This window comes from Anabrus simplex, chromosome 2 (assembly GCF_040414725.1).
Source record: "Anabrus simplex isolate iqAnaSimp1 chromosome 2, ASM4041472v1, whole genome shotgun sequence".
Lineage (NCBI taxonomy): Eukaryota > Metazoa > Arthropoda > Insecta > Orthoptera > Tettigoniidae > Anabrus > Anabrus simplex.
Window position 1 is genome coordinate 918,277,604 of NC_090266.1, and position 25,476 is coordinate 918,303,079.

The 25,476-nt window shown below is 39.5% G+C and overlaps 1 protein-coding gene across 1 annotated transcript in view; it reads left to right on the top strand.

The window, feature by feature from the left end:
• shep (alan shepard) overlaps positions 1-25,476 on the top strand; it is a 775,961-nt gene that overhangs the window by 544,212 nt on the left and 206,273 nt on the right. The window contains exon 3 of the mRNA XM_067139545.2: positions 23,006-23,235. Coding sequence (XP_066995646.2) covers positions 23,006-23,235 — 230 coding nt within the window. The remainder of the gene's footprint in view (positions 1-23,005; positions 23,236-25,476) is intronic.

Sequence of the window (25,476 nt, forward strand, 5' to 3'; positions counted from 1 at the left end):
AATATAAGATCACTTAACAAATCTTGCCTTATATCTAAATTTAAATTACACTTATCAAATTTATTGTTTACGATTAAGTCGTCACTTAAAATATTTGAATTATTGCTACTTAGGTCACAATCATGTTCACTTACAACTATAGGCTGGTCGACATTAACATACTTATCTACCTTATACGTGAACTCACCATTTACGGACTGTCTCAGTGACCTGTTTATACAGTCCGTTGCTCGTTTAAAGTACTTGGTTCGGTTACGACTTGTTGGTTACACACCTCAGTCGGCCTCCCCTGTTGCCTATTTCCTCTAGCGTCATTATTATTATTATTATGGCCTGTATTCTCTCGCCTCCCAGCTTCTGGTTGATTACCATAATCACGCCTCCCAGTCCTGAAATTTTCCGAACTATTCTGATAATTTCTCTCCCTGTGGAAATTATTATTAGGTCTCTCCTGATATTCTCTTCTGTAGTTACCATTATTCATAGTCCTGTCCTGATTATTAGATTGGTTACCCCTTCCTTCTACATTCCTATTTAGTGTCCTACTATGATTCAAGCTACTACCTAAAGCATCAAAACTTTCCAACAAAATCTCCATTTCCTTAATAGTCTCCACTCTTTGCATACAAACAGCTTCTCTTATTCTATCGGGATAGTGCTTAGCCATAAGTCTAACTATATCAGCCTCAGGTCCAATACATTCTAAATTTCTCCACACCAAAACATGAGCCAAAAAGTATTCAGTCATTCTAACACCCTCGTTAGAATTATACCTGCCAAACATTACTCTCTCTCTCTCTCTACTCTGAACACCTTCACTCCAAAATTTAGCCACGAATTTCTCCTTAAATTCAGTTAGACTAGACATCGAGCTTTTATATACTTGAAACCAAGACTTAGTCTCTCCTACGAAAGCATTAGATAAGATCTCCAATACAGTTTCCCAGCTAATAATATTGTCTCTTAATTGAACCACAAATTTCTTCTCGACTACTCTCATAAATTCCATCGGGTTGAATTCTTTCCCAGAAAACTTAGGTAAATCATGATCTCTAGTGATTAAACCATTATTTACAATTATTTCACGTACATTTCTACTATCACGCACTTCTTTCTGGAGTACTCTCTGGCAACTCAGAAATTTTTCTTCCAATGTTTCCTCAGCCTTTTCTTCAATTTTTCTTAGCTTCTCCTGTAATTTTTCTTCCGATTCTCTCACCTTCTGTGATAATGATTTTTGTTCACTCTCTAGATCACCTACTTCTCCAAGTTTTCTTTCCACATGTTCTACCCTACTAATACATTTCCTAGTTTCTTGCCCCACTGTATTGGTTATCTTTTCAAACCTTTCTTCTACTAACTCATTGATTTCTCCTTTATTAGACTCGATCTTGGCACTTAATTCATCAATCTTATGCCCTTGTTTGATGCATGTCTCACTAACTTGCTCTATTTCCGTATGGAGATTGCTCCGACCCAATTCCATCTCAGCTCTGATATCACTACACTCCTTATTTACTTTACTTTCTAAATTATTAATTTGCTTACTTATTTCTAACACCTTATGATCTATCTTATTACTAACATCATCGATCTTCTTATTAATACTAATACCCTGAGCTTCAATTTTCTCACTAATGACCGCTTCAATTTTCTCACTCATAATATTATTTTGAGATTCAATTTTCTCACTAATAACCGTTTCAATTTTCTCACTCATAATATTATTCTGAGATTCAATTTTCTCACTAATAACCGTTTCAATTTTCTCACTCATAATATTATTCTGAGATTCAATTTTCTCACTAATAATATTATTCTGAGATTCAATTTTCTCACTAATGATATTATTCTGCTCAGCCATTTTGGACATCAGCAAATTAAATAAACCCAAGTCAATCACCCCTTTACTTTGATCTTGCGTGACAGCGTTTTCCTCAGTTTCTACTATTTTCTGACTTTCAGTAGGTCCCACCTTAGTCACCAACTTCCTATTTATGTTACCACCTTGGATTTCCTTGGACACAATAACCTCAGCCTCATCACCTGACTGCATATTGCTATCCTTGTCCATCTTCGGTTTCCTACTAATTTTTCGCGATCTCAAAGCTATTTCCCCTTGCACTTCCTCTGACATTACCCCTTAAATACAAACTTCAACAAAATGACCTTCCTAACATTACTCGGTGAATTTAACATGTGCGTACTCATTAAAAGAACTGATCCATGTATATTGCCATTCAGAAACACTTTTTCTGAACCTTTCGAGTCCCACGTTGCTGGCGACACGTTGTGGCTACTCCGACCACTACTCTTATACTTAAATCTCCTTCACACAATATACATAACATTTGTTTGAGCGCCAGTTGCTTTTTTAAGAAAAACAACAAAATTCGGTAGAGCATACCTCTTATATCAATTATCTCAAGGCGTGAGGTGATAAACTCACATATTTGGCAATATACAGGGATATGGATCAGGACAATATTAAATTACTGTTGCATTTCCACAATTGAGGATTGTACATGGAACTGGAATCACTTATTATAATTAAAAATAAAACTGAGTTTATGACTATAATTTACGTCACAATGAACAAGCATTGACGTCTATAATTTTGACAAAAGAAATATATCGTGAGATTTGCGGTACAAAGAAAAGGAAAATTTAATCTAAACAAAAAAAAACTATTGGCATGAACTTGAAGTGAGATGTGATATCGCCGCTGATTACTCTCTTCTTCATGTTATGAATGCATAACATGTCTGATGCTTTAATTACCTGTTGTCTGCATACACCGCTGTTGAACTTGAAATTCTTGGGAAAACCTGTGAGCTGAAGTCGGGAGCCGTCTGTTGTAATCTTCTTATATAACAAGGAGTTGGCCTACATACCATGTACGCGTGTAGGGAGCTCCAATGTAATTACGTCCACTCAATATATTTTAAATAATTGGAAAATATTATTGAAACATCTTGTGAAGTCCATCCTCACAAGAAGATGATGTTTCTTTATCAGCATAGTACCCGTCTCTGCTCGGATACAAGCACCACTTGTAGACTTCTTCGATGATTACCTCTTCAAACACAACTCTTAGCTCTGACCATCACACTAAGACCACTTCTTCCATTTTATACATCTGACTGTTACATATGATCTGCACGATATGAACTGCTTATGAACTGAGTACCATCAACTGAATAGATATGATGAACTGAGTACTATCAACTGATTGATATCATCTGAATCTCTCACTACCGTTGCCTCGACTTATATCACCTCGCGATGACGACTCATCTCCCCACTCACTGTTCATCCCTTCCACTTCCACATACAGTAGCTGGCGAATACTGACACTTGGTCGCAATCACGTGTCCACGCACTGATGTCATCAGTCACGCGCTGTCTAAGCGTACCCAAGCGGACCAAGAATGACTATACCGAATGCGTCACCGGGAAATCTCCTTGTACACAACATTCCCAGTTAAACATAGCCTCGATTGCAAAATACTATGCCAGCTCATCTAGCCAAAGTTACAAGCCACAGCATGACAATATGAAACCAACAAATCTCACTTACTACAATACAGAATAATTACAAACATATTCACTTAACCTATGATTAAATACAATAATATACACGATACCTAATTATTACAGTCTAATTGATGAGAAACAGAATATATAAAATCTAATGAATCGGGTTAATAATAATAATAATAATAATAAATAATAATAATAATAAATACTGAATGGAATCTGTAACCTAGTTGTACGGTTACAATGTATATTGTTTGACATGATACCATTTAAATAAATAAAAATGTACATTACTGTACTTCCTCCTACGAAGAGAGACTGCCTAACCTAAAACTGACCAAGTGCACCATTAAATATTTCATATTAAAGTAGGCAGTGTCCATAATGTTAATAATGAGTACTCTATAAATTGTTCCTAATGATTAGCACAGATCTGTCCGACTCTCTGGCTGAACGGTCAGCGTACTGGCCTTCGGTTAGATTGTTCCGGGTTCGATTCCCGGCCGGGTCGGGGATTTTAACCTTAATTGGTTAATTCCAATGGCACGGGGGTTGGGTGTATGTGTTGTCTTCATCATCATTTCATCCTCATCACGACGCGCAGGTCACCTACGGGTGTCAAATATAAAGACCTGCACCTGGCGAGCCGAACCCGTCCTGGGATATCCCGGCACTAAAAGCCATACGACATTTCATTTCAGCACAGATCTTGTGGGAGCCGAAATTGCAGCGTCAGAGTAAATATAAGACCGTACACTGTAACAAGCGTGCATATTGTAGTCATTAGTAACTAACGTAACGAATGTCAGCAATACGGAAACCGAATCAAACTCTCGAATAAAAACATTCGGTTGTGCTCGAGCCTGGCACATCGCCGGCTATCCTGTAACTTGGACTGTGATTGGTTCTTTCAAGGTCACCCGCGAACCAGCGGCATGCGAATAATCGTAAGAGGTTAGAGGTTCAAAGGTAATAAATGGTAGGGATGGGCTGCGAACGGAGTCGCGAATAGTCGAGACTGCTACCTCTGGAACCGACACTCGACTCCACTGATGCAGTAACGCCATCTATCAACTATTGTCGGAACTGCTTCGAATTATAGTTCCACGTTCCTCACTTGGTAACTCGTGAGACGATGACTACAAGATGATTATTAGCCAGCAAACATTAAATATTGTTTCGGGATTTTATCATCGTTAGTGTTAATGTTGTAGGTCTATTTTGGCGACGATGATGATAATGATGACGATAATTGTAGTGGTAATAATAATCTGACGGTATACGTTTACATAATCGCAAATATTGACATCAACCAGGTCAGCTCCGCGGTGTAGGGGGTAACGTGAGCGCCTATCACCTGGCGGTTCGGGTTCGATTCTCGGCCGGGTTAAGATTTTTTATTGTAAATGATTAATACCCCTGGCCTGGGGCATAAAACAGAAAAAAAGAAGCGAGTGCTTAGAGTATGATTTTACAACAAATATTTTACCAAACATTGTGCGTCATAATAGCCGCCTCCGCAGTCTAGGGAGGCCCCGGGATCGATTCCGACCAGGTCAGGGATTTTACCTGTATCTCAGATTTCGTGATCACGTTGAGGTAGAGACCGCGTCTAGAAAGCCAAGAATAACGGTCGAGAGGATTCATCGTGCTGAACACACGTCACCTCGTAATCTACTGGCCTTCGAGCTGGGCAGAGGTCACTTGGTAGGCCAAGGCCTACCAGGGCTGTCGCGAAAAGGCGCTTTACCGAGCTCGACAGCTGCAGTCGCTTAAGTGCGGGCAGTGTCCGGTATTCGGAAGATAGTAGGTTCGAACCCCACTGTCGGCAGCCCTGAAAATGGTTTTCCGTGGTTTCCCATTTTCACACCAGGCAAATGCTGGGGCTGTACCTTAATTAAGGCCACGGGCGCTTCCTTCCCACTCCTAGCCCTTCCCTGTCCCATCGTCGCCATAAGACCAATCTGTGTCGGTGCGACGTAAAGCAACTAGCAAAAAAAGAAAAGGGGCTTTTGTGTATGCTACTGCTACTACTACTACTACTACTACTACTACTAATAATAATAATAATAATAATAATAATAATGTAACAAGACTTAACGTGGTCCTTGAATTATAATAATAACCTACAACCTGTTTTCCAGTCAGTGACCGGGTCAGGAATGGAATGAATGAAGCCCCCATCCTGCGGCGAGGATAAGAATTGTACCGGTTGCCGAGGCCTGTCGCACTCCTCTGGGGCAATGATGAATGACTGACAGATAAAATGAAATGAAATGATGTTGGTGAGTGTTGCTAGAATGGAAGATGACAGGGAAAACCGGAGTACCCGGAGTATAACAAATCTCACGTGGAGTGACCGGGATTTGAACCACGGAATCCAGCGGTGAGAGGCCAACGCGCTGCCGCCTGAGCCACGAAGGCTTGTAATGGCGCAATCTATGTTCGAATTATGTTAGAGGATTTACCCATATTAGATTTGTTTTCATCATTCATGTGCAATTCATAATGATTTACCATCGATATCTGTTTATCAGTTTCCTGACCACGTCAAATAAAGACGTGAAATTAAATGTCCGTGGTCTGCTATGCCGATACTTTCTGACATGACACGTTTAATTTTATTTCAACTATACCATTACGCTCGTCGTCTTCGTTAACGATATCGTACTTCACTCTACAATACTCTTAAAAAATCCAATGGGCAAATGAGCAGCAACATGTGATATTTCATGTTATTTTCCGCGCCTCGACACGCAAGCGGCCCCGCAATGAGAGTCAAAATCTCTTGGAGTCGCGAGGCTTCATGCGAAGCGACCGTGCGGCCCCGCAAAGCGCATCAGGTTAACTTGGAGCCGAGAGGCTTCATGCGAACCGAGACCGGTGTTCGGAGTCGATGGAGTCGACGCTCTCGATTCCAGGCTTCAGCCGCGCCCATCCCTAATAAATGGAGTGACGAGATGACGAGCGGCCAGTAGACCTCGTTCTCCGTCTTAGGAGGGATAATGGCCTGTTTTATCGGGCTTAAAAGTGAAGTTTCTATTGGTTTTTAATTTTTCTTTTATTGTTAACTACTCTTTGATTCTGTTGACTATGTGTTCATTAATCTTTGTGTATTTTTAATTTTAATTAAATGGTTTTACTTTTATGTCAGTGCCTTATTAAATTTCACACCTTTTAATTTTAGAGGAAAATAAGGCATTGCGAATTAAATCCACCGATATGTTAAATTCATAATAATTTTCCTCATAATTTTTCTAATCCTGGCCAATGGGTTAATTATAACTTTTAATCCATTTCGTCTCATCTCGTACCATTAGGGCCCGATGACCTAGATGCTAGCCCACTTTAAAAAACAAGCATCAACATCATGTTCATCAGCAAACTATGGAATGAACTGGCAAAAGAATACGGAACGATTATTTCAACTTTGTTTTTATTTTTATTCTTGCTATTTAGGGACCTCTTTCATTACAAGCAGGTGATTTATATGAAGTACCTCGATTTTCATGGAAATTTACAGTTATTTTTTAAACTGTAAATACATTTTGTTTAGGAGACCTAACTAAAGTCAAAATGAGATACACTATAAAATTACGAAATGAAGCATTGGTAACTTCAGTTTTCAATCAATTCCCGCAGTAAAAAAGCACTGAAAAATCCAGGCGAGGCATTTTACACTTTTTATTACACATTCACTACACCAAATTATTAAAAGATATACTCGCTAACAAAACTGTGACTCACTCGTTAAAAACTCAGAATTTATTCCGCACTTCAAAAGCTTCAGCTGGAACTGCGTTGTTTTCCCTTGACGGGTTAGCTCTTGGAAGTACGTCTTCGTAGTCAAAGTGTTCAGCCCCTCTATATCTATAATCACATTACGCAAAATGCAAACGGCCTTAACTATCAGTTCCGCTGTTTTGAATTTTTGACTACAACTGAGAGCTGCCAGCAACGTGAGCAACGGTACTGCTGCAGGGTAAAAGGTCCATGGCGAGCAGCCTGGCTATAGTCAGCAGCGAGGTGCTAGGGCGAGCATCCATGTGCCAGCAGCGAAGCTGCAGCATAAACGTACACTTACACACTTCTCGAGTGAAACAGTCCAAACCTTTGACCCGCAGGTCTTCATAATCTTGCAAGGGTGAGTAAACCACTTCAGAAGTTAAATTTAGCGAAAGAAGCCCTTGGCTTCCAGTAAGTTTTACAACATACCGGGGATCGAATCCCGGGAGTTCACTTTACATTAGAGTACAAATTGTCTCTTGTGGGCTATGGATGTTCGTACATGACCACATCGGTCAGAATCACAGTTGAAGCAGTAGGAATACTGCTGTACAGTTACTCCTAAATATTATATATGTTGCCCTCGAGAATAATATGAATATGCAGAGGCATAAGGCCCATACTACTCGGCCATAGAGAGAAAGGAGGTTACATTTACAAGGCCGAACATGAATAATGAACAGGAGGCGGAAACTCAAGCACTCCGAATTCATTTCTAGACAGGAGACCTAAGTGGGCGGAAACCCTATGACAAAGACTAATCCCACGTTACCGGGTGACTAAGTAAGAAGAAAAAAAATTTAAATCCGGAAAACCTAGTATAAATGTAGAATGTTAGAAAACTTAGTCACCCCACGTTAATTTAGAGCAAGTTTAACGAGTATAATCACTCGTGCATCCTTAAATTTAAACTATTTCCCATAATGGAAATAAAGGTTTTTGTCCGAAGACTGAAAGTTACATTTGTTTTAGAAATGAGAGAGACACCTACATGTTTTTCAGGAATAAGCCGGCGTCCTAGCAATTACATACTTCATACGAAGTAGATTCACTAAATAAGATTGACTGCCATACCTTGTTTCTAAAAAAATGAACTGGCGTATGGATTTTAGTGCCGGGAGTGTCCGAAGACAAGTTCGGCTCGCCAGATGCAGGTATTTTAATTTGACACCCGTAGGCGACCTGCACGTCATGATGAAGATGAAATGATGATGAAGACGACACATACACCCAGCCCCCGTGCCAGCAAAATTAACCAATTATGGATAAAATTCCCGACCATGCCGGGAATCGAACCCGGGACCCCTGTGACCAACGACCAGCACGCTAACCATTTAGCCATGGAGCCGGACCTTTTTAATAAAGATGTCATGATGCCGAAATCCCTGCCTCTCATCTCCCGGAAGAGATGTCCTCTTTCCATAGAACACACTGTAACGCTGCCGGAAGATCAGACAGCTTATGTCCAACATTTCGTTTCCTACATAGTGGTTTGGCAGAATAATCTAGATGTTTTAAATAAGCACCCTTTTGATTGGGTTAAGGGAGATTAATATCAACATTTATGATAGATGCATCAACATGATATCATGGCTCTAGAGGGGCGGGTTAATTTAATGGCAGTTCTGATAAGTTCGGAGAAATAAAACAATAGAACGTAGACAGTTCGTACACCATCCATATACATTTTCCACAACTAGGAATGGGATCTAAACCCCAGATTGCGCTAAAATATAGATATCAGAGACATCTAGTCCTCAAAGGGAAAAACTACTACGATTTCGCAAAGTTCCCGGTTTTTGCTAAAGATGGATGCACAATCGGATAAGACACAACTTTAACTTCACGGAGGGGCCTTACTCATGGTGCAATTACGCCAACGTCACGCCTCAAACGCACTCCAGCCACAATCAAACATTCCTTAGGATGCAACTTGCCTCCAAACCAGCTGCAAAGACTCGTGGTGTACAAAACATAACTTAGTGCAGGTAGTCATGGATGAAGAACAAACCAATGTAATGAGTGGGGGTTGTAGAAACTTGCAACCCCCATGAGGAGCCTTGTTACATCGCCCTCCTTTCAAGTGGATTACAATACCAATTTTCACGCCTATAACATTAAGTGCGGCCAGTATTCAGTGGGTTCGAACCCCACTGTTGGCAGTTCTGAAGACGGTTTTTCCGTGGTTTACTATTTTCACACCAGGCAATTGCTGGGGATGTACCTTAATTAAGGCCACAGCCGCTTCCTTCCCACTCGTAGCCCTTTCCTCTCACATCGTCGCCATAAAACCTATCGATGTCAGTGCGACGTAAAACAACTTGTAAAAAACAAGAATTTAACCCCTTTTCATTCTTTTTCATCCCCCCTTAAGTGGATTTTCCGAAAACAAATATATGCTTGTTTCTTTATTTTTGAAGGAGACTCCAAATACAATTTTTCACGTCTGTAACATGTTAAGTTTTGAGATATACTATAAAAATACACTCCTTTTTCACTTCTTTTCACCTCCCTTTATGTAGATTTACCGAAATAAAAAATACGTGTTTATTTTTGAAGGAGGTTCCAGATACTTAGCGGGCGGGAGTGGGGTTAAAAAGGAGTGGAAATTCATTTTATGAGGATACTTATATCTCAAAAGTTGAAGATGTTACAGGCATTAACATTTGTATTAAAATCTTTTTTCAAAGTAAAGAAACGAGTATTCTTTTGTTTTCGGAAAATCGACTTAGGGGGGAGGGGGTTTGAAAATAAGTAAAGCAAGAGTTGAATTATATTGATGAAGATACTTATATCTTAAAACTGAAGCTATTACAGACGTGAAAGTTGTTATTTTGAATTTCCTTTAAATATCAAGAAACACATACTTGTTTGTTTTCGGAAAGTCCACTTCAGGGGAGAGAGGGTTAGGAATAATAATAATAATTATTATTATTATTTTTATGAGGATACATAGATCTCAAAAACTGAAGGTGTTACAGACGTACTAAAATATAAACTGGTATTTCGAACCTCCTTTAAAAATAATGAAACACGTAGATATGTTTGTTTTCGAAAATCCACGTAAGGGGCTGAAAAGAATTGAAAAAGCGGGTGAATTTTTTAAATGAGTACCGGTATATCTAGAGTACATGTCAAAAACTTAACATGTTACAGAAAAGAAACTTTGTATGTGGAAAGTCCTTTAAAAGTACAGAAACATGTACCTTTATGTTTTCGGAAAAGGCACTTAATGCGGTGCAAAGACGTGAAAAAATGTTGAATGCTTTTTATGAGGATACTTAAATGTCAAAAACTGAAGATGTTACAGACGTAAAAACTGGTCTTTGGAATCTCCTTTAAAAATAAAGAAACGTGTATTTTTTTTTTTTGTAAAATCCACTTAGATGGGGGTGTGGGTGGGGAAGGACTGAAAGGGGTTGAAATCTTTATATGGGGATACTTATATCTCAAAAACTGAAGATTTTACAGATGTGAAAATAGGTATTTGGAATCTCCTTTAATAATACATAAACATATACATACTTTTATTTTCGACTTGATACAAGACTGTTTCTCACATGTACAGTTCTATTTCGCATGGCCGTCTTACCCCGAAAAGGTAACACCACAAACGTGGTTTACAAAGTGTTTCTGAGGTTAATGAAACTGTTTTTCGGTGAGTTTATATACTTTAGGGAATTTCAGATAATGTCTTAGTACAATTCCGAGATATTACCTTTATCAAATTACGAAATCCACGCGAACGAAGCCGCGGGTAACTGCTAGTTATATATATATATATTCCTCTATATTCTTTCTTTCTGTTACACAATTAAATTCTTTAATTTCCTCCAACGTGCTTCCTATACGGTTTCATTTATTTCGTTGCTTCGTGCTATTTATGCCTGCATTCATCATTGTGTCTTCCCTTTCTTATTATCCCTTTCCTTTCCTTTACCCGCATCTTCTCCCGCGCTATCTTAACAGCGTTTTCTATTAGTTTTATTGCTGCACTCGTTTGGTTATGCTCGGTCATTGAGTCTATTCCAACTTTTACTATCTGATCTGTTTCTCCCTCATAATTATTCATGAACTCCTTCTTTAGCTCCTCTCTCCACCTGTATTTAGCAACTGAGCTTTCTTCGAATTTCATCGTGCTGCTTGATAAGGCGCTGCCCTCTCTTTTGGGGATGGGAACGAAATATAGGTTTTAATGAAATACCGATATTTTCGTTTCAGTTTATCGATATTTTGATACCGATACTTCGATTCAGTTTTCCGCAGAATATATCGGTTTTCCATAAATGTATCGTTTTTCTTTGAATAATATTGATGATGATAATAATAATAATAATAATAATAATAATAATAATAATAATAATAATAATAATTACAATAATGAACCAAGATCTTACAATAGGAAATACCTGGTCGCAAGAAAGTAAAGAAGCCCATTCCGAAAGGATGAAGAAATACTAGCAATTATGTAAATTTATATGACTACGGTTTTTACAAAAAAAATAGTAATTTCTTAATTCATATAATAATGCTATAAGTAAATTCTTTTAAAACAGATATCTAGTCGGGGAGTTCAGGATTTATTGTTAAATACCATTCATTTAGTAATTTCATTAAGAATACTAATGCGGTATTTACTAATTATATACTATTAATTCCTTATGCTGGGAGCAAGAATGTTAAAATAACGGAAACCATCGTGAAAATTATTATTGTTGAGCATGGCCTACCCTCCAGCACTGTGGAGGGGAGATAATTTAAGAAGCTGATGGCAAGTCCTTCAAGATAAACAATTAAAGAGGTAATGGATAACGATTATGAAGCTTATGTATGCAAATTTAAGACTAAAGTAACATCTTTTACAACATTCAGAAGAAAAGTGACTCTACACTTGGCAAACGAGTAGGAATTAAATTCAGTCAATAGTGGGGTACATGAGCTGAGTGAGTCACACACAGCAGAATTGTTGAAGTTCTGAATGGCTAGCTGTTGTCCTTACAGACAATGGCTAAAGCTGTAGTTGATACGTTTAGAAAGGATCATGTTTTCCACATACCTTGAATGTGATGAGCGAAAGTTCCTTGAAAGGTTCAGAAGGTATTAGAGGTAATTTCAGAATATAGGGATTTAGTGTCTTGGTTTAAACGTCATGTAGCTTCAATTGTGCTCTCAGGAAATTGCAACGAAATTCAGGAATTTCTGAGGGGACGTTCTTGAAACCCATTCTAAATGTAAAAACAAGATGGGCGTGGGCGCCCGCAATGGGAGGGGGGGGGGTGGCTTTCTCCCCTGGAATTCTAACAAGGTTGATGTTCAATTGTTTAATATCATACCAGATTATTTCATAAACTGAACTTACTGACAGTCATCTAGCATCTGTTATAACTGGAAATTTCTGTAAACAATATAATGTTGCTGACGTCATTTTGGTTTTTATATTCAAGAAAATTGTTAATGTCCCCCCCCCCCTGGAAAAGATCCCGCGGGCGCCCATCCCGCTCTACATTCCATATGATGGAGAGGTTTTCGAAAGTGATAGGCTTTGTAGAACAAGTTGTTCTTAAATACGTACATGTATCAAATGAAATGTGAAATTTGTTAAATCTTACAACATTCTAAATTCTGTTTCCTCACGTTTAAGTTACCGACAGGACGAATACGTTTCTATTTGTCCATATACAGTAATTAGAAAGAACATCCTACTTAAATCAAATGATGGTGTAGATGTGGTGAGTTTAAAAAAAAATACAGTGGAAAAATAGTTCATTGAACTCTACATGAATCTGTTTTAGGCTATTGCTACGGGTACAGGATTCAGAGATTTGAATGTTGTATAGGATTCAATCTAGGACGCAAATATAATGTTCTCTTCTACCTAACATGTTTAAAAGGTTTGTTTATCGTTGGCGATATATTGATACCACTTCAACATTCATTCATTCATTCATTCATTCATTCATTCATTCATTCATTCATTCATATCCTAAAGGCAAGGCCTTTGTCGCTGCAACCACATTTGTCTCTCCTCTGCTGAGCGTTTCAGGTCAACATATTTTTTCAAATTCAGCCTGTCCATCACGGAATCCAGATACTTCTTCCTCGGCCTTCCTCTTTCCTTCTTATCCAGAACTTTTCCTTCCAGCATAGTCGTGAGGAATGTGTTATGTCGAAGTGTGTGGCCAAGGAATTTGGTTTTCCTCTTTTCTACAGTGTTGATCAATTCCCTTGTTTCGTTTATTTCCTTAAGGACCCTATTGTTTGACTTTTTCTCTGTCCAACTAATTTTCAGCATTCTCCTCCATATCCACATTTCCATTGCTTCCAGGCGTTTTATATCCTGTTTTGCTAAGACCCATGTTTCGCAGCCATACAACAAAACACTCCACACAAACATTTTGGCAAATTCTTCCCTAATTTTAATGTTAATGTTCCTGCTTGTCAAAAGCTGTTTCTTGTTACTGAAGGCTTGTTTAGCTAGAGCAATCCTCTTCCTGATTTCTGTGGTGCACCTGTTGTCCTGAGTGATAATGCTTCCCAAGCAGCAAAATTGACTTACTTGTTGTACATTTTCATCGCCTACCTTAATGTTTATTGGTATTTCCTCAGTTGATTTCTTGACAACTGATACTTTTGTTTTCGAGGTGTTCAGTTTCAATATTGATTCTTGTAGTGTTGATGTTAAAACTCGTAGCATTTTACTTATTTCCCTCTCTGAATCTGCAATTAATGCAATGTCATCGGCAAACCTTATACAATGGATTTGTTGTCCGTTAATTTTGATTCCTTTGGTTTTTTGCTTAAGTTTTGATATGGCCTCCTCATTGAACATGTTGAACAAAAATGGAGATAGCGCACAACCTTGTCTCACTCCCCTTCTAATGGATGCTGTCTTAACATTACCATTGATTTCTATTGTTGTGCTTTTATTTTTGTACAGGAGTAAAATGAGTCTTCTGTCCCTCCAGTCCAGTCCTATATTCTTCATGTTCCTAGAGTTGTTTCCAGTTTACTTTGTCAAAGGCTTCCTCTATATCCACGAATGCAATGTATGTTTTCCTATTAACACTCGGTCTTCTTTCTAGAATAGTTCTTAATTCTAGAAGAGCTTCCCTTGTTCCCTTCCCTGTTGTAAAACCAAACTGATCTAGCGATGTATATTGTTCAATTTTCTTTTTAATCCTGTTCTTAATTACATTAAGCAGTATTTTGGATGCGTGCGTTAGCAGTGTTAATGTTCTATAGTTGGAACAGTCAGTAGCATTTCCTATCTTTGGTAAGGTAACTGTCCTACTTTTAGTAAAGTCTCCAGGAATTTCACCATTGTAATAGCATCGTGCAATGATATTATACAGTTGTTTCATTCTTACTCCTATTCCCTTGAGAAGTTCTGCTGGTATGTTGTCCGGTCCGGTTGCTTTCTTGTCCTTTAATAATTGTTTTAGTGCTAGGTCAAATTCTTCCCATGTGTAATTGGGCCTCTATTGTCTTCTTCCACCATCTGTTCAGGTTCAAGATAGTCTGGAATTGCCATTACTTCTTCATCCCAGTACAGGTCTTAAAGATGCTCCTTCCAGCGTTCTGCGATATCTTCACTATCGATGTCCATCTCCATGGCTAAATGGTTAGCGTGCTGGCCTTTGGTCAGAGGGGTCCTGGGTTCGATTCCCGGCAGGGTCGGGAATTTTAACCATAATTGGTTAATTTCGCTGGCACTGGGGCTGGGTGTATGTGTCGTCTTCATCATATTTTCATCCTCATCACGACGTGCAGGTCACCTACGGGTGTCAAATCAAAAGACCTGCACCTGGCGAGCCGAACAGGTCCTCGGACACTCCCGGCACTAAAAGCCATACGCCATTTCATTTCACTATCGATAAGTACTTGCCCATTCTTATCCACTTCAGTATATCGATATATTATGTATTATATATATATCTCGATTACCGGAAACAGTTTTTCAATACATACATACATACATACATTATCATTATAGACTGTTATGCCTTTCAGCGTTCAGTCTGCAAGCCTCTGAGAATTTACTAAACGTCGCCACAACCCTCGATTTGCAACTAGTGTTGTGGCTTCATTTAGTTCTATACCTCTTATCTTTAAATCGTTAGAAACCGAGTCTAACCATCGTCGTCTTGGTCTCCCTCTACTTCTCTTACCCTCCATAACAGAGTCCATTATTCTCCTAGGTAACCTATCCTCCTTCATTCGCCTCACATGACCCCACCACCGAAGCCGGTTCATGCGTACAGCTTCATCCATCGAGTTCATTCCTAAATTAGCCTTTATCTCCTCATTCCGAGTTCCCTCCTGCCATTGTTCCCACCTGTTTGTACCAGCAATCATTCTTGCTACTTTCATGTCTGTTACTTCTAACTTATGAATAAGATATCCTGAGTCCACCCAGCTTTCGCTCCCGTAAAGCAAAGTTGGTCTGAAAACAGACCGATGTAAAGATAGTTTCGTCTGGGAGCTGACTTCCTTCTTACAGAATACTGCTGATCGCAACTGCAAGCTCACTGCATTAGCTTTACTACACCTTGATTCAACCTCTCATACTATATTACCATCCTGGGAGAACACACAACCTAAATACTTGAAATTATCGACCTGTTCTAGCTTTGTATCACCAATCTGACATTCAATTCTGTTGAATTTCTTACCTACTGACATCAATTTAGTCTTCGAGAGGGTAATTTTCATACCATACTCATTGCACCTATTTTCAAGTTCCAAGATATTAGATTGCAGGCTTTCGGCACAGTCTGCCATTAAGACCAAGTCGTCAGCATAGGCCAAACTGCTTACTACATTTCCACCTAACTGAATCCCTCCCTGCCATTTTATACCTTTCAGCAGATGATCCATGTAAACTACGAACAGCAAAGGTGAAAGATTACAGCCTTGTCTAACTCCTGTAATTACCCTGAACCAAGAACTCATTCTACCATCAATTATCACTGAAGCCCAATTGTCAACATAAATGCCTTTGATTTTTAATAATCTACCTTTAATTCCATAGTCCCCCAGTATGGCGAACATCTTTTCCCTCGGTACCCTGTCATATGCTTTCTCTAGATCTACGAAACATAAACACAACTGCCTATTCCTCTCGTAGCATTTTTCAGTTACCTGGCGCATACTGAAAATCTGATCCTGACAGCCTCTCTGTGGTCTGAAACCACACTGGTTTTCATCCAACTTCCTCTCAACGACTGATCGCACCCTCCCTTCCAAGATGCCAGTGAATACTTTGCCTGGTACCGGGCGAGTTCGCCGTGCGCGTAGAGGCGCGCGGCTGTGAGCTTGCATCCGGGAGATAGTAGGTTCAAATCCCACTATCGGCAGCCCTGAAAATGGTTTTCCGTGGTTTCCCATTTTCACACCAGGCAAATGCTGGGGCTGTACCTTAATTAAGGCCACGGCCGCTTCCTTCCAACTCCTAGGCCTTTCCTATCCCATCGTCGCCACAAGACCTATCTGTGTCGGCGCGACGTAAAGCCCCTAGCAAAAAAAAAAAAAAAAACTTTGCCTGGTATACTAATCAATGAGATACCTCGATAGTTGTTGCAATCCTTCCTGTTACCTTGCTTATAGATAGGTGCAATTACTGCTTTTGTCCAATCTGAAGGTACCTTACCAACACTCCACGCTAATTTTACTACCCTATGGAGCCATTTCATCCCTGCCTTCCCACTATACTTCACCATTTCAGGTCTAATTTCATCTATTCCTGCTGCCTTATGACAATGGAGTTTATTTACTATCCTTTCCACTTCCTCAAGCATAATTTCACCAACATCATTTTCCTCCTCCCCATGAGCTTGGCTGTTTGCAACACCACCAGGATGATTTCCTTTTACATTGAGAAGATGTTCAAAATATTCCCTCCACCTCTCCAGTGATTCCCTGGGATCTATTATGAGTTCACCTGAATTACTCAAAACACTGTTCATTTCCTTTTTCGCTCCCTTCCTAAGATTCTTTATTACTGTCCAGAAAGGTTTCCCTGCTGCTTGACCTAGCCTTTCCAGGTTATTACCAAAATCTTCCCATGACTTCTTTTTGGATTCAACAACTATTTGTTTCGCTCTGTTTCTTTCATCTACGTACAAATCCCTGTCTGCCTCGGCCCTTGTTTGGAGCCATTTCTGATAAGCCTTCTTTTTACGTTTACAGGCTGCTCTCACTTCATCATTCCACCAAGATGTTCGCCTTTTCCCATCTTTACACACAGTTGTTCCTAGGCATTCCCTAGCTGTTTCTACTACAGCATCCCTGTATGCCACCCATTCACTTTCTATATCCTGAACCTGCTTACTGTCTACTGTTCGAAATTTCTCACTAATCACATCCATGTACTTCTGTCTAATTTCCTCGTCCTGGAGATTTTCTACTCTTATTCGTTTGCAGACAGATTTCACTTTCTCTACCCTAGGACTAGAGATACTTAGTTCACTACAGATCAGATAGTGGTCTGTATCATAGAAAAATCCGCGAAAAACTCGTACATTCCTAACAGATCTCCTGAATTCAAAGTCCGTTAAGATATAGTCTATTATGGATCTGGTGCCTCTAGCCTCCCATGTGTAGCGGTGAATAGCCTTATGTTTGAAGAATGTATTCGTAACAGCTAAACCCATACTAGCACAGAAGTCCAGCAAACGCTTCCCATTCCTATTAGCTTCCATATCTTCCCCACATTTACCAATCACCCTTTCGTATCCTTCAGTTCTATTCCCAACTCTCGCATTGAAATCGCCCATTAGCACTATTCTATCCTTGCTGTTCACCCTGACCACGATGTCACTCAATGCTTCATAAAACTTGTCAACTTCATCCTCATCTGCACCCTCACATGGTGAATACACAGACACAATTCTTGTCCTAATTCCTCCCACTGACAAATCTACCCACATCATTCGCTCATTTACGTGCCTAACCGAAACTATGTTGCGTGCAATGGTATTCCTGATAAAGAGCCCTACCCCAGACTCTGCCCTTCCCTTTCTAACACCCGTCAAGTACACTTTATAATCTCCTATCTCTTCCTCGTTATCTCCCCTTACCCGAATATCACTTACTCCTAGCACATCCAGATGCATCCTCTTTGCTGACTCAGCCAGTTCTACCTTCTTTCTTCCATAAGCCCCATTAATATTGATAGCTCCCCATCGAATTCCATTTCGTTCGCCAAGTTGTTTCCAAGGAGTCCTTCGCCTGTCAAATGGGAGTGGGACTCCATTACTCCCACAGGTCCGAGGCTTGCTTAAAGTGTTCTGAGCTCGGTTAATTCATGAAGCAGGATGCTGCCCTACTTGCACATAGTCGAAGTGAGGATCTCTCCTCTAATGGGTTATGGACCACCGGTGAATTGTATAGTCCTAGCCGCCTGAGCACAAGGAGGGCCACGACTCAGAATATGTCCGAGATGCCCACTCCCATTCCATAGCAACTGGTATCCCGACTCTCAGGACCACTTACTAGGCCACTCAGCCGTTGCCCATGGTTCACGAACTAGGACGTGACTACAGTAACCCACATTGCAATATTAATATATCGGTATTTGAATGATTTCGTCCATGCGTACTCTCTATCATTTACTCTGACAGTAATTGGTAGGTGATGTGACTCTCCCCATTTCTCAACCTTCATGCTCCTAATCATAGGCTACGCACTTCTAGAACATAGCACCAAAACTATAATACTACCTCCTGTCTCCATTATGTATGTCAGGTTCCCCATTTCGTCGCCATACCACCGCCCATTCAAAATCCGAGTATATACTGTAGTTATTTTTTTATTTTTTGCAAGTTGTTTTACGTCGCACCGACACAGTTAGGTCTTATAGTGACGATGGGACAGGAAGGGGCTAGAAGTGGGAAGGAAGCGGCCGTAGCCTTATTTAAGATACAGCCCCAGCATTTGTCTGGTGTGAAAATGGGAAACCACGGAAAACTATATTTAGGGCTGCCGACGGATACTGTAGTTCTACAGTACCATACAGCTCTAACAAGTTTCACCATTTTTATTACAGCCCGTATTTTGACTTACTCTCTTTGGCACATATACTTCATCTGTATCTTTGCCATATAACGGTTTCTGATCTGCAACCCCTGCATTAGCACAATGCTTACGTCCTCAAAAATATTTTGAATCTGATTAATTTCTTGTGCCAGCGCATCGAAGAAGTCCATTTTCGCAAATGGGGAGGTCCCAGAGGGTGTAGACGAAACCGATACATAAATCTCGCTCACTCTCCTCGTAAAATTTTGTTTTTAACCAAATCATATTTCCGATTCAATATGATCTGTTTCATCTTGCACATCCTCCCTCACTATTACCGTTACTCCATCCAGATATCTAACCCTGCCGGCTCGCCTTTCTTCTGCCTTAGAATAAACTGTACGCTCATCTTACTTCCTGGTATAATCCAGCTTTCTACACAAGCGAGGACATGCAAGCTTCATTCTCTAACTTACTCTTAAAACCTCCAGTAGTGTTACACCCTATTGTCATCTCGATATTCCTTCCTCTCACCCCCCAGCCCACGAATGGGTAGATCGTCCCATGCAAAGAAAGGCATTTTATCCGCGCCCATGACCGGATCCACAGATGAGGACTAAGGGGTGGTTTACCAGCAGCGGACGTGGCCCATTCACAGTCCGCACGATGAACCCACTTGTGCAGTTGCACTGTTTCATGAACACTACTCGCCATGGTTGCTCAGAATACGATTTTGTATCTGCGGAAACGTTTCCAGGCGCGTTGGCACGGGGCGCCAAAGGGGAATAGCCCCAGGTTAGGATCGTTTTGTGTGTCCACAAGCTCTCCGAAACAGCTAAGCTACAGCACGGGCACTACAGGCTTCTGGAATCAGAAACAGGCTATGAAAGGCCAGTTTAAGGTCCAGACGACTCACCTGCACCGACCAAACGTCATCGTGACAGGGGAATGCAGTTTCGTAGAGATCACCTGCACTGTCAGTTAAGAGACTGGCGTCCTATCCTGTTCACGAGTCCCTTTTCATGTTATATCGTTCATATTGTCGTCTGCGGGTCTGGAGAAGACGTTGGCAGCGATTTCATCCGACTGCTGTACAATCTGCTGTATCGTTGCTTACAAGGTGGATCTGTTATTTGTAGGCAGGTATAGTTCTAGACACGGAGACTGATCTTCAGATCACTCTAGTTGCGGTCTTACCAGAGACTTACACGCCCTCTCCTTTACATCCTTACTACAACCCCTAAATACCCTCATAACCATGTGCAGAGATCTGTACCCTTTATTAACAATCATATTTATGTGATTACCCCAATGAAGGTCTTTTCTTATATTAACACATAGGTACTTACAGTGATCCCCAAAAGGAACATTCGCCCCATCAACGCAGTAATTAAAACTGAGAGGACTTTTCCTATTTGTGAAACTCACAACCTGACTTTTAACCCCGTTTATCATCATACCATTGCCCACCGTCCATCTCACAACACTATCGAGGTCACCCTGCAGCTGCTCACAAACTTATAACTTATTTATTACTCTCTACAGAATAGCATCATCTGCAAACAGCCTTATCTCTGATTTCACTTCTTTACACATATCATTGATATATATAAGAAAACATAAAGGTCCAATAATACTGCCTTGAGGAATTCCCCTCTTAATTATTACAGGATCAGATATAGCTTCGCCTACTCTAATTCTCTGAGTTCCATTTTCTAGAAATATAGCCAACCATTCAGTCACTATTTTTTCTAGTCCAGTAGCACTCATTTTTGCCAGTAGTCTTCCATGATCTACCCAATCAAATGCCTTAGATAGGTAAATTGCAATGCAGTCCGTTTGGCCTCCTGAATCCAGGATATCTTGCTGAAATCCTACAAGCTGAGCTTCAGTGGAATAACCTTTCCTAAACCCAAACTGCCTTCTGTCAAACCAGTTATTAATTTTGCAAACATGTCTAATATAATCAGAAAGAATGCTTTCCCAAAGCTTACATGCAATGCATGTCAAACTGACTGGCCTGTAATTTTCAGCTTTATGTCTATCACCCTTTCTTTATACACAGAGGCTACTATAGCAACTCTCCATTCATTTGGTATAACTCCTTCAACCAAACAATAGTCAAATTAGTATTTCAGATATGGTACTATATCCCAACCCATTGCCTTTAGTATATCCCCAGAAATCTTATCAAATCCAGCCGCTTTTCTAGTTTTAAAACTTTTATATCTTACTGTAAATGTTATTGTTATCATAGGTAAATTTTAATACTTTTTTAGTATTACTCATGTCCGCTATCTGGACATTATCCTTGTAACCAATAATCTTTACATACTGCTGACTGAATACTTCTGCCTTTTGAAGATCCTCGCATACACACTCCCCTTGTTCATTAATGATTCCTGGAATGTCCTTCTTTGAACCTGTTTCTGCCTTAAAGTACCTATACATACCCTTCCATTCTTCACTAAAATCTGTATGACCACCAATTATGCTTGCCATCATGTTATCCTTAGCTGACTTCTTTGCTAGATTCAATTTCCTAGTAAGTTCCTTGAATTTCTCCTTACTTTCGTAACCATTTCTAACTCTATTTCGTTCCAACCTGCACCTCCTTCTTAGTCTCTCTACTTCTCTGTTATAATATAGTGGATCTTTACCATTCCTTACCGCCTTTAAAGGTACAAACCTATACAAACACTCCTCAATAATTGCTTTAAAGCCATCCCAGAGTCTGTTTACATTTTTATTTACCATTTTCCAGCGATCATAGTTACTTTTTAAAAACTCCCTCATGCCTGTTTTATCAGCCATATGGTAATGCCTAATAGTCCTAATTTTAATACCTTCCTTTCTTTCACATTTATTTTTAACTACCACAAAAACAGCTTCGTGATCACTAATACCATCTATTACTTCGGTTTCTCTATAGAGCTCACCTGATTTTATCAGCACCACATCCAAAATATTCTTCCCTCTAGTTGGTTCCATCACTTTCTGAATCAGCTGCCCTTCCCATATTAACTTATTTGCCATGTGTTGTTCATGCTTCCTGTCGTTCGCATTACCTTCCCAGTTTACATTTGGTAAATTGAGATCACCCGCTACAATCACGTTCCTTTCCTTATTGTTTCCCACATAACTGATTATCTTATCAAATAGTTCTGAATCAGCGTCAGCGCTACCCTTTCCCGCTCTGTACACGCCAAAGACATCAAGTTGCCTATTATCTTTAGAGATGAGCCTTACACCCAGAATTTCATGTTTTTCATCCTTAACTTTTTCGTAGCTTACAAATTCTTCTTTCACCAGAATGACTACCGTACTCCCCCTCCTACCATTCCTATCCTATCTCTACGATGCACACTCCATATACTTGAGAATATTTCTGCATCCATTATATCATTTCTCAGCCATGATTCAACTCCTATTACAATATCTGGTAATTACTTAATTCGATTCCTTTGTTTACTTTGTTTGTACCTGTGTTTAAAAAAACAGTGTCAGTGATTCATTTTAAGGTCTTCGGATTTCGCGATAACCAGACCTATGTAGTAGTTAACGAAACAGCGTGGTAACCTTATATCTCTTCTTCTGGGTTTCAAATTGCTGGAAAAGAATTTTGTTGCTAATTAGTGATATATCCTTTTCTGTTCTCTTTCAGCATTATGGCACGCAGCGAGTTCCGACAGCAACCTCGCCCTCAAATACAAACAGTAGTTCAAGCTCGAACACAGGCTCGCAGAGTGGAACAATGAGCACAAACTTAAGCAACAATCTAGGCCCCGGCGGTGGTGGAGGCGGTGGTGGAGAACAACTTTCGAAGACGAACTTATATATACGAGGCCTGAATCAAAACACTACAGACAAAGACTTGGTCAACATGTGTTCACAGTGAGTGTTTCTTCAAGTTTTATTTAATATGTAGGCTGGGCAAAATAATAGAAACATCTTGTAAGTCAATTTGATGAAAAGTTAACTGAACGTCAAAAGAACTTAATATGGTAGGCTATCCTAGCAAACCAGATTAATGGATCCATTCAGAGAAAGGAGGTTTCAATTTCAGTTGCTTTGAATGTACATATTTTCAGCACATTATTATTATTATTATTATTATTATTATTATTATTATTATTATTATTATTATTATTATTATTATTTTGAAACTGTCGTAGAACTTCGCTGAAGATAGAGTAATAGACATTGTGGTATATAGGCCTTCATTGTAGTACTGTGTTCTATACCTTTGCTCTGGATCATTTTATCAGTTAACTTTTGACCTGCCACCTCCTGCTTCCACATCATTCAACATTCACTGTAACCAGTTAACTATCATCCGCCCAGGGGGGAGGAGGATCCTAGATTTTCAGTTCCTTAGATCAATTACTACTGATCAATCAATCACTGCTGACCTGCATTTAGGGCAGTCGCCCAGGTGGCAGATTTCCTGTCTGTTGTTTTCCCAGCCTTTTCTTAAATGATTGCAAAGAATTTGAAAATTTATTGAACATCTCCCTTGGTAAGTTATTCCAATCCCTAACTCCCCTTCCTATAAACGAATATTTGCCCCAATTTGTCCACTTGAATTCCAACTTTATCTTCATAATGCGATCTTTCCTACTTTTAAAGACACCACTCAGACGTATTCGTCTACTGATATCATTCCACGCCACCTCTCCACTGACAGCTTGGAACATACCACTTATTGCAGGTTATAAATTTCATTTTTTGTCCGTATTGAAGTTCTACTTGTGATACAAATTATTATAATTTTGTTAAATACCACCTATTCAATACACTAATAACATAATATACATATTTATTAAGTTGTTAATATGGTACATGTTAACAAAATCATAAGAATTTGTATCACACATACCACTTAGTCGAACAGCTCGTCTCCTTGCTCCCAAGTCTTCCCAGCCCAAACTTTGCAACATTTTTGTAAGCTATTCTTTTGTCGGAAATCACTCAGAACAAATCGAGCTGCTTTTCTTTGGACTTTTTCCAGTTCTTCAATCAAGTAATCCTGGTGAGGGTCCCATACACTGGAACCATACTCTAGTACAGGTCTTACCAGAGACTTGTATGCCCTCTCCTTTACATCCTTACTACAACCCCTAAAATACCCTCATAACCATGTGCATAGATCTGTACCCTTTATTTACAGTCATATTTATGTGATTACCCTAATGAAGATCTTTCCTTATATTAAGAGCTGGGTATTTACAATGATGCCCAAAGGGAACTTTCACCCCATCAACGCAGTAATTAAAACTGAGAGGACTTTTCCTGCTTGTGAAACTCATAACCTGACTTTTAACATAGTCTATCATCATACCATTGCCTACTGTCCATCTCACAACATTATCGAGGCCATTTTGCAGCTGCTCACAATCTTGTGCCTTATTTATTACTCTGTACGGAATAACATCATCTGCAAAAAGCCTTATCTCTGATTCCACTTCTTTACGTGTATAGACAAGACTTTTTTATACATATCATTGATATATATATAAGAAAACATAAAGGTCCAATAATACTGCCTTGAGGAATTCTCCTCTTAATTATTACAGGGACAGATAAAGCTGTGCCTACTCTAATTCTCTGAGTTCTATTTTCTAGAAACATAGCCAACTGCACTCATTTTTGCCAGCAGTCTCGCACGTTCTCCCCTATCAAATGCCTTAGACCGGTCAATCTCGATACACACCATTTGACCTCCTGAATCAAGGATAACTGCTATATTTTGCTGGAAATCTACAAGTTCACCTTCAGTGGAATAACCTTTCCTAAACCCAAACTGCCTTCTATCGAACCAGTTATTAATTTCGCAAACACGTCTAATATAATCAGAAAGAATGCTTTTCCAGAGCTTACATGCAATGCATGTCAAACTGACTGGCCTGTAATTTTCAGCTTTATGTTTATCACCCTTTTCTTTATACACAGGGGCTACTATTCAACTCTCCATTCATTTGGTATAGCTCCTTCACGCAAACAATAATCAAATAAGTGGACCTACTTCGGATATGGTATTATATCCCAACAAATTGTCCCCTGAAACCTTATCAATTCCAGCTGCTTTTCTAGTTTTCAACTTTTGTATCTTACTGTAAATGTCATTGTTGTCAT